Below are 15,046 nucleotides of genomic sequence, written 5' to 3'. Positions count from 1 at the left end.
TCCTCAACAAAATAACTAGCAAACAGAATCCAACAGCACATTAAAAGGATCATACACCATGATCAATCAGGGCTTACCCCAGGTATGCAAGGATTCCTTAATATATGCAAATCAATCAATGGGATACACCATGTTAACAAATTGAAGGAGAAAAACTACATGATCATCTCAATAGATGCAGAAAAATCCTTCAACAAATTTCAACATGCATTTATGATAAAAACCCTCCAGAAAGTAGGCATAGAGGGAACTTACCTCAACATAATAAAGGCCATATATGACAAACACAAAACTAACATTGTTCTCAGTGGTGAAACCTGAAACCATTTCCTCTAAGATCAGGAACAAGACAAGGTTGTCCACTCTCACTACTATTATTCAAAATAGTTTTGGAAGTTTTAGCCACAGCAATTAGAGAAGAAAAATAAATAAAAGGAATACAAATCAGAAAAGAAGTAAAGCTGTCACTGTTTGCAGATGACATGATACTATACATATAGAACCCTAAAGATGCTATCAGAAAACTACTAGAGCTAAACAATGAATTTGGTAAAGTAGCAGGATATAAAATTAATGCACAGAAATCTCTTGCATTCCTATACACTAATGATGAAAAATCTGAAAGAGAAATTCAGGAAACTCTCCCATTTACCACAGCAACAAAAAGAATAAAATACCTAGGAATAAACCTACCTAAGGAGACAAAGGACCTGTATGCAGAAAACTATAAGACACTGATGAAAGAAACTTAAGATGATATAAACAGATGGAGAGATATACCATGTTCTTGGATTGGAACAATCAACACTGTAAAAGTGACAGTACTACCCAAAGCATTCTACAGATTCAATACAATTCCTATCAAACTACCAACGGTATTTTTCACAGAACTAGAACAAAAAATTTCACAATTTGTATGGAAGCACAAAAGACCCTGAATAGCCAAAGGAATCTTGAGAAAGAAACACAGAGCTGGAGGAAATCAGGCTCCCATACTTTAGAGTACACTATAAAGCTACAGTAATCAAGACAGTATTGTACTGGCAGAAAAACAGAAATATAGATCAATGGAACAGAATAGAAAGCCCAGAGATAAACCCATGCCCATATGTTCAACTTATTTTTGATAAAGGAGGCAAGAATATACAATGGAGAAAAGACAATCTCTTCAATGAGTGGTGCTGTGAAAACTGGAAAGCTACATGTTAAAGAATGAAATTAGGGGCTTCCCTGGTGGTGCAGTGGTTGAGAGTCCACCTGCTGATGCAGGGGACACAGGTTCGTGTCCCGGTCTGGGAAGATCCCACAGGCTGTGGTGCAGCTATGCCCATGAGCCAAGGCCACTGAGCCTCCGTGTCTGGAGCCTGTGCTCTGCATCAAAAAATTTAGAAACAATAAGTGCTGGAGAGGGTGTGGAGAAAAGGGAACACTCTTGCCCTGCTGGTGGGAGTGTAAATTGATACAGCCACTATGGAGAACAGTATGGGGGTTCCTTAAAAAACTACAACTAGAACTACCATATGACCCTGCAATCCCACTAGTGGGCATATACCCTGAGAAAACCATAATTCAAAAAGAGTCATGTACCAAAATGTTCATTGCAGCTCTATTTACAATAGCCAGGACATGGAAGCAACCTAAATGTCCATCAATAGATGAATGGATAAAGATGATGTGGCATATATACACAATGGAATATTACTCATCTTAAAAAAGAATGAAATAATTCCATTTACAGCAACATGGATGGACCTAGAGATTATCGTATTAAGTGAGGTAAGACAGAGAAAGAGAAATATCATATGATATTGCTTATATGTGGACTCTTTAAAAATAAGACAAATGAACTTATTTACAAAACAGTAACAGACCCACAGGCATAGAAAACAAACTTATGGTTACCAAAGGGGGAAGTGGGCAGGGAGGGATAAATTAAGAGTTTGATATTAACAGATACACACTACTATATATAAAACAAACAACAAGGATCTACAGGGAATTATATTCAAAATATTTGAATAACCTATAATGGAAATGAATCTGAAAAAGGATTTATACATATAAATAAATATGTATATAACTGAATATATACAACTGAGTATATATATATATACATATATATGTATATATATATATATATATATATATCTGAATCACTGTGCTGTACACCTGAAACTAACAGAACATTGTAAATTCACTATACTTCAATTAAAATAATTTTAAAGAGATTTTCTAATTTCCCTGAGATGTCCTATTTAACACATGAATTACTTAGAAGTGCATTGCTTAATTTCCAAGAATTGGGGTATTTCCAGATATATTTCTGTTATTGACTCTTAGTTTAATTCCACTGTAGTTAGAGAACATACTTTATATGATTTAAATTCTTTTAAATGTGTTGAGGTTTGATTTATGACTCATTATATGGTCTATCTTGGTAAATGTTCCATGAATGCTTGCTAAGAATATATATTATGCTGTTGTTGGGTAGACTATTCTATAAATATAAATTAGATTCAGTTTGTTTTTCAGTTCTTCTATACAATTGTCTATTTTATCTTCAACTATAATTATGGATTTGTCAATTTCTTCTTTCACTTGCATCAGTTTTGATATAGTTTTATTTTTATTTAGTTAAAATGATTTTTAGGGGACTTCTCTGGTGGCACAGTGGTTAAGAACCTGCCTGCCAATGCAGGGGATATGGGTTTGAGCCCTGGTCTGGGAAGATCCCACATGCCACGGAGCAACTAAGCCTGTGCACCACAACTACTGAGCCTGTGGTCTAGAGCCCACGAGCCACAACTACTGAGCCCATGTACCACAACTACTGAAGCCCACATGCCCTAGAACCTGTGCACCACAACTACTAAGCTCACGGCCATGACTACTGAAGCCCGTGTGCTCTAGGGCCCATGTGCCACAACTACTGAGACTGTGTGCTGCAACTACTGAAGCCCATGCACCTAGAGCCCATGCTCCACAACAAGAGAAGCCACTGCAATGAGACCCATGCACCGCCACGAAGAGTAGACCCTGCTTGCCACAACTAGAGAAAGCCTGTGTGCAGCAACAAAGAAACAATGGAGCCAAAACCGAAAAATTTCAAAAAAATATTTTAAATTCCCCTTGAAATGGTGTTTGTCGAAATGGTTATTGTAATGTGTATTTGTAAAATTTCAAATCCTTGATGACTTTCCACATACCTGTTTTTAAAAAGTTGGTTTCTAGTTTAATTCTATTATGACCAGAGAAAATACTTTGATTTCTCTTCTTTTAAACTTGTTAATGTTTGTCTTATGTTCTAAAATATACTCTATCTTTGCTAATATTCCATGTTTACTTGAAAAGAATATATTTTCTGCTGTTGTTGGGTGGAGTATATTTTATGAATGTCTACTAGGTCAAGTTGGTTAATTCAGGGGTCAACAAACTTTTTATGGAAAAGGCTATATAGTAAATATTTAAGTTTTGGTCCATATACTCTATTGCAAATTTTTATCAGTGCTGTTTTAGGGCAAAAACAGCCAGAGATGATACACAAGCAAATGAGCACAGCTATATTCCAATAAAACTTTTTACACACAAGACAGCAGACTTGATTTGGCTGAGATGGGCAGTAGTTTTCTGACCACTGGTGTCATTTATCCTTGTACATCCTTGCTTGTTTTCTGTCTACTTGTTTTATCTATTACTGAAAAAGGACTGTGGAGATCTTCCAACAATTTTATGGATTTATCTATTTTTTTCCATTCAATTAATTTTTGTTCATGTGCTATGAAGCTTGTTTGTTAGATACATACACATTTATGATTGCTATGTCTTCTTGACAAATTGACCCTTTTATCATATAATGTCCCTTTTTATCCAATTGTTTTCCTAGTTTGTCTGATATTAATAAATCCACTTCCATTTTCTTTAATTAGTGTTTGCATGGTATATCCTTTTCCAATGTTTTACTTTTAATTCAACTATGTCTCCTTATATTGAAAATGGGTTTCTTATGGGAAGCATACAGTTTGGTCTTTTAAAAAAAAAAAAATCCAATTTGACAATCTCTGCCTTTTAATTAGTATTTTTTGGCCATTTACATTTAATGAAATTATTGACATGTTTATATTTAACTACCATTTTGTTGTTTTCTGTTTGTATCCTCTGGTTTTTGTCCCTGTGTTTCCCTTTCCTGTCTTCTTTTAGGTTATTGAAAAGAAATTTTTTTTTAGTATTCCATTTTAATTTATCTGTTGAGGTTTTTGAAACTATCTTGTATAATTTTTCAGTGGTTGCTCTAGGGGTTATAATAATGCATTTAACATTTCAAGTGTAATGAAGAAAGCTCACTACCCCGTGGGTTCTTTTATCCTTCTTCATTTATGCTGTAATAATCATGTATTTTATCAACATACATTAAAAAGCCCACCAGAAAATGTTATATATTTAAAATTTTGCTTTTACATATCATATGTATTTTAAGGAACTTAAGAGTATAAAAATAATCTATGTAATAGATTATATAATAATATAATCTATTACTAGATTAAATATTATTATATAATCTAATAACAATCTAATAATTATTAGATTAGAATTTTATTTTAGCTAATTAAATAAATTAGATTAATAAAATTAATTAAATAATTTTATTAAAATGATTTGTCTAAAATAATTTTTACCTGTATATCTACCATTTTAGTTGTTTTTTACTCATTACTGAAGTTTTAAATTCTCCATTTCCCTTCCACCTGATAAGCTTCATTAGACATATATTTCTTTTAGAGTAGTTATTCTGGTAACAGATTGTCTTAGTTTACCTTCATCTGAGAATGTCTTTATTTCTCCTTAATTCCTGAAAGACATGTTTTTCTGGAATAGAAGTCTATGCTGATGATACTTTCTTTCAGTACTCTACTAATACTGCTTCACTGCCTTCTGTTATCTATGGCCTGTGAGGAAAAATCAGCTATCACTTGAATCATTGTTCTCCTATATATGATGTATCACTTTTCTCTGGCTGCTTCCACATTTTTTTCCTTTGGTTTTTAGTAGTTTGTTTATGAGTTTCTTTTACAACTACATTGTCTGGAGTCTGTTGGGCTTCATGGCTCCAAAAGTTTATACTTATTACCAAATTTGAGAAGTTTCTAGCCATTATTTATTCAGATTTTTTTTTCTACATGATCCTCTCTCCTCTCCCCTTGGACTCCAATGTCACGTATGTTAGAAGTTTTGGTATTGTCCCACAGGTCTCTGGGGTTTGGTTCAACTTTGACAATTTTTTTCTATTGTTTACATTGGAAATTTTCTATTGATATAACTTCAGTTTTATGGACTGTCTGTCATGTCATATCCATTCTGCTATTGAGCACATCTAATGAATTTTATTTCAATTATCCTAATTATATTATAAAATCTCTGGTTTTGATTCTTAAAATAGTTTCAAACATTCTTATTCTTGAGGATAGTTTTATTGAATGTATATAATTTTAGGTTGCCAATAACTTGACCTCAGTTGAGTATTTCACTATCTTCTGACTTCCATTGATTCTAATTATTTTACTGTCTTTACTTTGTAATTTGTCTTTTCTCTTTGGATGCTTTTAATATCTCTTATTAGTCTTTGATACCCTGCAATTTCACTATTTTATATCTAAGTGGGTTTTCTTTTTTCCTATATCAACTTGGATTTATTAATATTTATGGATTGAGGATTGATATCTTTCTTTAAGTCTGAAAAAGTCTCAGCTCTTTCTCTTTCTTGCTAAAATTTCATTTTGGAATTCTGGTTAGATATATGTTGAATCTTCTCTTTCCCATTCTTTCTTTCATCTCTTTTACACTCTTTTCCTTGGTTTCTCCCTTTCTCCCAGTTTTTCATTTTGTTTGATTTCTTCTTATCTACTTCCCAATGCACTAGTTATTTTTGTTGTATCCAGTCTTCTATTTAAGGTGATCAATGAATTTTACATTTCAATTTTTGTTAGTTTTATCTAGGTTATATTTTAACAATATTTAAAAATTTTGAAATAGAATCTACATAAAGAAAATTGACCAAATAAAAATAAATAAATAAATAGCTGGAAGACTGATCACAAAGCAGAAATCTGTGCAATAGCTACCTAGATTAAGAAATAGAATATAATCAGAACTCCCAAATATCACACATGCTCCCTCCCAATCACTACATCTTTTCTTTCCAGGATAACCATTATCTTAAATTTTATGGTAATGACTTCCTTGCTTTTAGTTTTACTCCTTGTCTTGTCATTTGATGGATTCTTTTCTTCGCATGCTTTCCATTTTCTTTTCCATTTATTAAAATCTATTAAATCTATTTTAGATTCATTTTATTCTCTGTTGTTGGTGGTACACCTCTGTAAAGAGGTCTCTGAGAAGCTAGGTCAGAGAGATAGAGTTATTTACAAGCATAAATAACTCTACAGGGACTTGCCTGGTGGTCCAGTGGTAAAGAATCTGACTTATAATGAAGGGGAGTGGGTTTGATCCCTGGTCAGGGAACTAAGATCCCACATGCCACAGGGCACCAAAGCCTTTGTGCCACAAATACTGAGCTCTTATGCCTCACCTAGAGAGCTTGTGTGCCATGAGCTACAGAGCCCACATGCTCTGGAACCCATGCACCACAACTACAGAGCCCACATGCCCTGGAGCCTACCCTCCACAACGAGAGAAGAGAAAACCTGCATGCCACAACTAGAGAGACACCCATGTGCCACAACGAAAGATTCTGTATGACTCAACAAAGATCCTGTGTGCCTCAACTAAGATCTGATGCAGCCAAAAATAAATAAAAAATAAATCTTAAAAAAATAATTCTACAAAGAGCTGCATAGTATAGTCTCGATATATCACTGTATTAAACAGTATGGTAAATATATCTAAATGCGTAGGTATAATATACATATACATAATCTTTTTACTAACCTTCAATAAATAGTTGATCCAACACCATTTTCTTGATGTAATGCCAATAATTCCACCATCAGGAAGATTTACATTGCTTCCCAGTCCTTTAAATGCATTATAATTTTTAAAGTAAAGAATACCATTTATTAAGAAAAATATTCCATCCTGTGATAGGGTCACATCAGACACACTGTGTCTTTCAGCATCAGTCAGAATGTTTGGAGGCACTCTGATTCTGGTCCAAGTACGGAATGAATCATTTGTCTGAAAGGTCTCCATATCAGCTACCACAACAACAAATGAAGGAACACAAGCAGCCCAGTCTGCCATTAACTGACTACCCTGTGGTGAAGAGATTGGTAAAAACCCAGGAATCTCAGGTATTGTTAACAAAGAAAAAGTCAGCAGGAAAAAAATATCTGCAATAAAGCAATCTTGAAAAGCCACTTGATTTCCTCTAATCTCCTTTAGCACATCATCTGCTGTCATAGGTATCGAGATATGCCAGGTCCTAAGATGAGAAAAATAGAAAATATAAGAATAAAATGCACTCTCTCCTTCTCATCCATCTTGCATGGTGTTGACACATCATCTTTTATGAAAATTTTTATTTTTATCAACATAAATCTGAGTAAAACAAAACAAATAGTACTAAAACATTACCACTGCTCTATTTCTCCTCATTCCTCACTTTAGTTCTCAAAGAAAAAGTTTTGACTCTTACAGCTCTTTGTCCTGAAATGTGTCTCCATATTCTCAAACAAATATTCTTATACTGTTCTCTTAGTATATAATTTTATACATTATTGCCTTCTTATATGACAAATGAAAATGTATCTGTCTCATAATACCTACCCATACATGTCCTCTTCTCTCAAGTTAATATCACAGTGTTTAGCTAAATGTATAGTATTTACATTGTTATTAATATATATTGTTTACTACTGAGAAATGTTTAATTATATTTTCTTATATTTATGTTTATTTACAATATTTCTGCTAAAGTTAATAATTATTTCACTTAAAAATTTGTTTAGATTTCTAAGTTTTCCAATAGGTAATTAAAATGGTGCTCCATAATATTTTCCATGTGGTAAATGCAGAGGTAATCTAGTACTTGTTTCCTGGAGTTTCCCTTTATTACTCTCTGAGTTGAAGCCACCATTTACTGGATCCAATGGTTTGATCTTTCTTGTTTTGTTAAAACACATTTTTCAGTTCCTCTCTGTTAAAGGTATGTGAACATAAAGTTTTTGAGACCCCCAAATATCTTTATTTTACATACCTGCTAGATAGTTTGGCTAGGTAGAGACTTCAGAACTTTGAGGGCGTTTTCTCCAGCCTCACGTATTTAGCTTTACTAATGGGGAAGTCAGATGATACACTGACTCTTGTGATTCAAACGAGTTGCCTTTCTATACATTTTTAAGATTGTCCCTTTTTTTCTTTGTATTCTAAAATTTGACAGAGCTGGGTCTATCTTTTGAAGTGGACACAGGAATTTGTGAAAACAAGCACTGTGACATGTATCTTAAAACTTATGAAAAGTTCTAAGGAGACTTTCTCTGCAGGGCAATCCAGGAGACATCAGGCTAGAGGATGTTCAGTAAATGCTTCTTGAGTTTCCTATTTCCTCAATGAATACACACTTTGTTGTGGTGATGGCATTCTGACCACTCAGAATGAGGTCCTGCCAGGTGAAGGGAGCCCCATGCTGGGCCAGTTGTAGGAATGTCATCAAACCTCTATGCCCTAAATCATGGCACCATTAAACTTGGTGCAATTACTGCTTTGGGCAAACCACACCACTGACTAACATTGGTTTCAAGCACATTTAAAAAAAATCACCAGTATCATTTTGTTATTGTCCACTGGCTACATAATAATCTCATATACACAGCCATGGTACAATTATGTATTGGTGACTATTTTGTTTGAATGGATAATTGGTTATCTACAAGGCCTAGGAAGGATCCAGCCTGCACACCACAACAAAGAGTAGCTCCCACTCGCCGCAACTAGAGAAAGCCATGCGCAGCAATGAAGACCCAACACAGCCAAAAAAAAAAAAAAAAAGAGTATAAATGTATGTTTCTCCATTTTTCTCTTAACTGATTTTAAAAGCAATTTTATAAAGCAACATGTGTTTAATTGTATTGTTGGGCCTATAACATAAAAATGTAATATATTTGCTAATAATAACATTATAGAGAGGGCTGGGAACACAGCTATATTGGAGAAAGGAAATGACAACAGATGATAACTCAAATCCATAGGAACAAATGAAGAGAACCAGATATGGTAAATAAGGAAGTTAATACAAGTGCTATACATGTATCCTGGCTCTCCTTTCTTCCCTCAGCTTCTTTAAAAGGTATAAAATTGGTCAAGCTAATAGTTATAACAATGTGTCACTGGGTTTATAGCATATATAGATATAATAATATGCATAACAATAGTAGGAAACAAGGCCAGTTGGGGGAGGAAATAGGAATGCTTTCCTATATCTCACTGGAATTAAGTTAGCATAAATCTGAATTATATTCTGACTATGCATATATATATATATATATATATATATATATATATAGCCTGCTCTAGATGAAAAACTATGAAAATATTTCAAACAATATAGTGAAAAAAATTAATGTAATTAAATTGTTACACACTGAAAATACTCAATACTAAAGAAAACAGTAAAGGAGGAATACATGAAAAAAAAGACATAAGAAATATATTAAATGAAAAGAAAATGACAGACATAAATCCAACTATGTCAGTAATAACCTTAAATGTGAGGGGCTAAGCAGACCAGTGACATGGCAGAGACTAGGTAACAAAAGGAGATCCAACTATATGCTGCCTATAGGAGATGCATTTTAGATTCTAAAATACAAACAGGCTCGGAAAGAAAGGATGGGAAAAATATATCATGCAAAGGAGTGGATATACTATCAGACAAAATAGATTTTAAAACAAAATTAAAAGTTCCAAAAATAAAGAGGGACATTTTATAATGTTGAATGGTCTGTCCATCAGGGAAGTATAATGATTATAAATGTATTCATCTGACAACAGAGACATAAAACACATAACACAAAACCTGACAGAAAAAAGGGAGAAAGAAATAATTCAACAATAATAGTTGTAGACTTTGATATACCACTTTCAATAATGGGTAAAACAACAAGCAGAAGATCAACAAGGAAATAGAAGACCTGAACAACACTATAAGCCAGCTAGACCTAACAGACATCTATAGAACACTCCACCCAACAAGAGAAAACTACAAATTCTTCATAAGTATACATGGAAAGTTCTCCAGGACATACCATATTGAAGGCCATAAAATAAACCTCAATATATTTAAAAGGATTGAAATCATATAAAGTATTTTCTCTGACCACAAAGAAGTGAAATTAGATACCATACAACCAAGAAATTTCACTCTTAGGTATATATGCAAGAGAAATGAAAAATGTCCACACAAAACTTGTATATAAATGTTCATAGCAGCACTATTCATAATAGCCCCAAAGCAGAAGCAACCAAAATGTTCAGAAACTAAAGAATGAATAAATGAAATGTTGGTATACCTATATAATGGAATATTACTTGGCAATAAAAAGAAATGAAATACATTTGGCCTTTGCACAATGCAGGGGTCAGTGTGCTGCCTCCCCTACCACCCACCTCCGCCAACAGTCAAAAGTCTGTGTATAACTTTACAGTTGGCTCTCCATACACTTTGTTCCACATCTGTGGATTCAACCAACTGTAGATTGTGTAGTACTGTAGTACATATGCATTGAAAAAAAAAGATCTGTGTATAAGTGGACCTGTGCAGTTTAAACCCTGTTGTTCAAGGGTCAACTGTACTGATATATGCTACAACATGGATGAACCTTAAAAACATTATGCTAACAGAAAGAAGCCAGTCACAAAAGAACATATATTGTATGATCCTCTTGATATGAAACAATCCAGAATAAGCAAACCACAGAGACAGAAAATAGATTAGCAGTGTTAAGGGCTGGGGGAGGAGGGAATGGGGTTGCTTTTTGGGTTGATAAAGATGTTCTAGAATTAGATAGTGGTTGCACAACTCTGTGAATATCCTAAAAATCACTGAATTGTACACTTTAAAAGGGTGAATTGTGTAGTATATGAATTATATCTCAATAAAGCTGTTAAAAATAGAGAAGAAACAAATGGTACCAACAACCTTCCTACCTGCCTGCTAAATGAGACAAGGCCTTTGGCTTGGTTTTATAGCAACTGCTTCTCCTCCTTCCCTAACACCCAAAGTTTTATAAGATCAGCAGGAATTTCAGCTCCAGATTAATATTTTATCTCTCTAAATGGCACCCTCTACTTTAACCATGAATTGAACTTCTTTGCATCTCCTAGAATGCATCTGCTTTCTTAGGTCTCTGTTTGATGGCCCTCTTATGTGTTGCCCTGCTCTTTGAAAGCCTCCTCCAATTGGCTCACTTTTATTTCTTTTCAATAGTGCAGACGTCACCTCTTTAGGAACATTCTCCCTGAGGCTTAGTTAGTGCATCCCCGAAGCCTTAGTTGCTGTACTATCTATATGTTTCACTTCACCCTGGGCTCACTTCCATTAAACTATAAGGTCAATGACTGCAAGTATTGTATCTTTTAGTTATAAGCACCTTGCCCTGTGTCTAGGTGCTCAATAGATTAAGAAAGCCTGTCTAGGGCTTCCCTGGTGGTGCAGTGGTTGAGAGTCCGCCTGCTGATGCAGGGGATGCGGGTTCGTGCCCTGGTCTGGGAAGATCCCACATGCCGTGGAGCGGCTGGGCCCGTGAGCCATGGCTGCTGTGCCTGCGCATCCGGAGCCTGTGCTCCACAACGGGAGAGGCCACAACAGTGAGAGGCCCGTGTACCGCAAAAAAAAAAAAAAGAAAGCCTGTCTAGCCTCATGTAAATCAATGAAGTTAAAACAAATCCTCACATCATACATAAAAATAAACTCAAAATGGCTTGAAGACTTAAATATAAGACATGACACCATAAAACTCTTAGATGAGAACATAGGCAAAACATTTTCTGACATAAATTGTATCAATGTTTTCTTAGGTTAGTTTCCCAAGGTAATAGAAATAAAATCAAAAATAAACAGATGGGACCTAATCAAACTTACAAGCTTTTGTATAGTAAAGGAAACCATAAACAAAATGAAAAGACAAATTACAGACTGGGAGAAAGTATTTGCAAATGATGTGACTTACAAGGGATCAATGTGCAAAATATACAAACAACTCATATAACTCAATACCAAAAAAAAAAAAAAAAAAAAGGAAAACCAATTGAAAAATGGTCAGAAGATCTAAATAAACATTTCTCCAAGGAAAACATACAGATGGCCAACAGGCCCATGAAAAGATGCTCATCATCACTAATTATTAGAGAAATGCAAATCAAAACTATAATGAGGTACCACCTCACACCAGTCAGAATGGCCATCATTAAAAAGTCTACAAATAATAAATGCTGGAGAGGGTGTGGAGAAAAGGGAACCTTTCTGCACTGTTGGTGGGAATGTAAATTGGTGCAGCCACTATGGAAAGCAGTATGGAGGTTCCTCAAAAAACTAAAAATAGAGTTGCCATATGACACTGCAATCCCACTGCTGGGCATATATCTGGACAAAACTATAATTTGAAAAGATTCATGCATCCCAATGTTCATTGCAGCACTATTTATAATAGCCAAGACACAGAAACAACCTAAGTGTCCATTGCAAGATGAATGGATAAGAAGATGTGGTATTTATAAACAATGAAATATTATGCAGCCATAAAAAAGAATGAAACAATGCCATTTGCAGTTACATGCATGGACCTAGAGATTATCATACTAAGCGAAGGAAATCAGAAAGAGAAAGACAAATACCATATGATATCACTTATATGTGGAATCTAAAATATGACACAAATGAACTTATCTACAAAACAAAAACAAACTCACAGACATAGAGAACCGACTTGTGGTTGCCAAGGGAGAGGGGGAGTGGGGGAGGGATGGATTGGGAGATTGGGATTAGCATATGCAAACTATTATATATATGATGGATAAAAAACAAGGTCCTGCTGTGTAGCACAGGGAACTATATTCAATATCCTGTGATAAACCATAATGGAAAAGGATATGAAAAAGAATGTATATATGTATATGTATAACTGAATCACTTTGCTATACGTAGAAATTAGCACAACTTTGTAAGTAAACTATAGTTCAATAAAATAAATTTAAAAAAAATGTTTGTCTAAACCCCATGCTCACCTACTAACTTTAACAGTAACAGATTTTACTTCTCAGGGGTGTGTGTGTGTGTGTGTGTGTGTGTGTGTGTAAGCACATGTACACCCATGCACTGATGGTGGTAATGATCGTGATATCAGTCATATCACTGTGGCTCACTTTAAAGAACCAGCAGGAAACATTTTGAGATATTGCTAGGATTTGCCACCATCCTGAATGAGACCCTTGCATTGACCTTTAGCTATTAATACAAATTGTGAAATTATTGGAGTGTGACTGGTATTTTCTGAGTTGGTAACTAGTTCTGATTATCACAATTTTAATACATTCAAGGAAGCTACGTGGAAGTTACATATAAGATATTCCATAAAATTCCACTAGGGTTTTTAAATTTCTTGAAGTTTCTGATAATTATTTTACTTAATTTTAAACATAAATTTTATATCTGAAATTAAAAAATTAAATACCCATTCTTCATTTCTCTATGTGGAAAATAAACTTTTCTCCTCAGAACTGTATATATGGCAGGCTTCTGTCCCAAAGTGGCCAACTGTTTGCTAAGTATTATGGAATTCTGTAAAAAAAAAAAAAATTTTAATTCCTCTTTTTAATCTTTTCAGAGCCAAAATTATTCAGAAATTACATCATGAGATACTGAAATTATTATTTTAGTTAAGACATTGCGTATATTTATAAATTTACCACATTTTCAAGATTCAGCTTTGGTTTTTTTCCTACTATATAGCCTCCTCCCTATTAGAACCTTACGAATTATAAATGTCATAATTTCCAACATGTTAAAAACACTATGCATACTCAGTACCCTGAATAAACTGATATTATGGAGGCTCTTAAATAAATACCCTTAGTTTTAAAATTTTATTTATTTATTTATTTACTTTCAACATCTTTATTGGAGTATAACTGCTTTACATTGTTGTGTTAGTTGCTGCTGTATAACAAAGTGAATCAGCTATATGTATGCATACATCCCCATATACCCTCCCTCTTGTGACTCCCTCCCACACTCCCTTTCCTACCCTTCTAGGTGGTCACAAAGCACCGAGCTGATCTCCCTATGCTATGCAGCTGCTTCCCACTAGCTATCTATTTTACATTTGGTAGTGTATATATATCAATGCTACTCTCACTTCACCCAGCTTACACATCCCACTCCCCATGTCCTCAAGTCCATTCTCTACGTCTGAGTCTTTATTCCAGTCCTGTCCCTAGGTTCATCAGTATCTTTTTTTTTTCCTTAGATTCCATATATATGTGTTAGCATATGGTATTTGTTTTTCTCCTTCTGACTTACTTCACTCTGTTTGACAGACTCTAGGTCCATCCACCTCACTACAAATAACTCAATTTCGTTTCTTTTTATGGCCGAGTAATATTCCATTGTATACATGTGCCACATCTTTATCCATTCATCTGTCGATGGACACTTAGATTGTTTCCATGTCCTGATTATTGCAAATAGTGCTGCAATGAACATTGTGGTACATGACTTTTTTTGAATTATGGTTTTCTGAGGGTATATGCTCAGAAGTGGGATTGCTGGGTCATATGGTAGTTCTATTTTTAGTTTTTTAAGGAACCTCCACACTGTTCTCCATAGTGGCTGTATCAATTTACATTACCACCAATAGTGCAAGAGGGTTCCCTTTTCTCCACACCCTCTCCAGCATTTATTGTTTGTAGATTTTTTTGATGATGGCCATTCTGACTGGTGTGAGGTGATACCTCATTGCAGCTTTGATTTGCATTTTTCTAATGATTAGTGATGTTGAACATCCTTTCATGTGTCTGTCGGCAATCTGTATATCTTCTT

The 15,046-nt window shown here is 34.4% G+C and overlaps 1 protein-coding gene across 1 annotated transcript in view; it reads right to left on the bottom strand.

The window, feature by feature from the left end:
• CATSPERE (catsper channel auxiliary subunit epsilon) overlaps positions 1-15,046 on the bottom strand; it is a 229,026-nt gene that overhangs the window by 132,714 nt on the left and 81,266 nt on the right. The window contains exons 8-9 of the mRNA XM_067009900.1: positions 13,680-13,786; positions 6,943-7,435 (exon numbers count right to left, since the gene is read on the bottom strand). Of these exons, the coding sequence (XP_066866001.1) occupies positions 6,943-7,435; positions 13,680-13,786 (600 nt within the window). The remainder of the gene's footprint in view (positions 1-6,942; positions 7,436-13,679; positions 13,787-15,046) is intronic.

Source organism: Kogia breviceps, chromosome 1 (assembly GCF_026419965.1).
Source record: "Kogia breviceps isolate mKogBre1 chromosome 1, mKogBre1 haplotype 1, whole genome shotgun sequence".
Classification (NCBI taxonomy): Eukaryota; Metazoa; Chordata; class Mammalia; order Artiodactyla; family Physeteridae; genus Kogia; species Kogia breviceps.
Note: the sequence above shows the minus strand (reverse complement) of the source record. Positions and strands in the feature narration are given on the sequence as shown.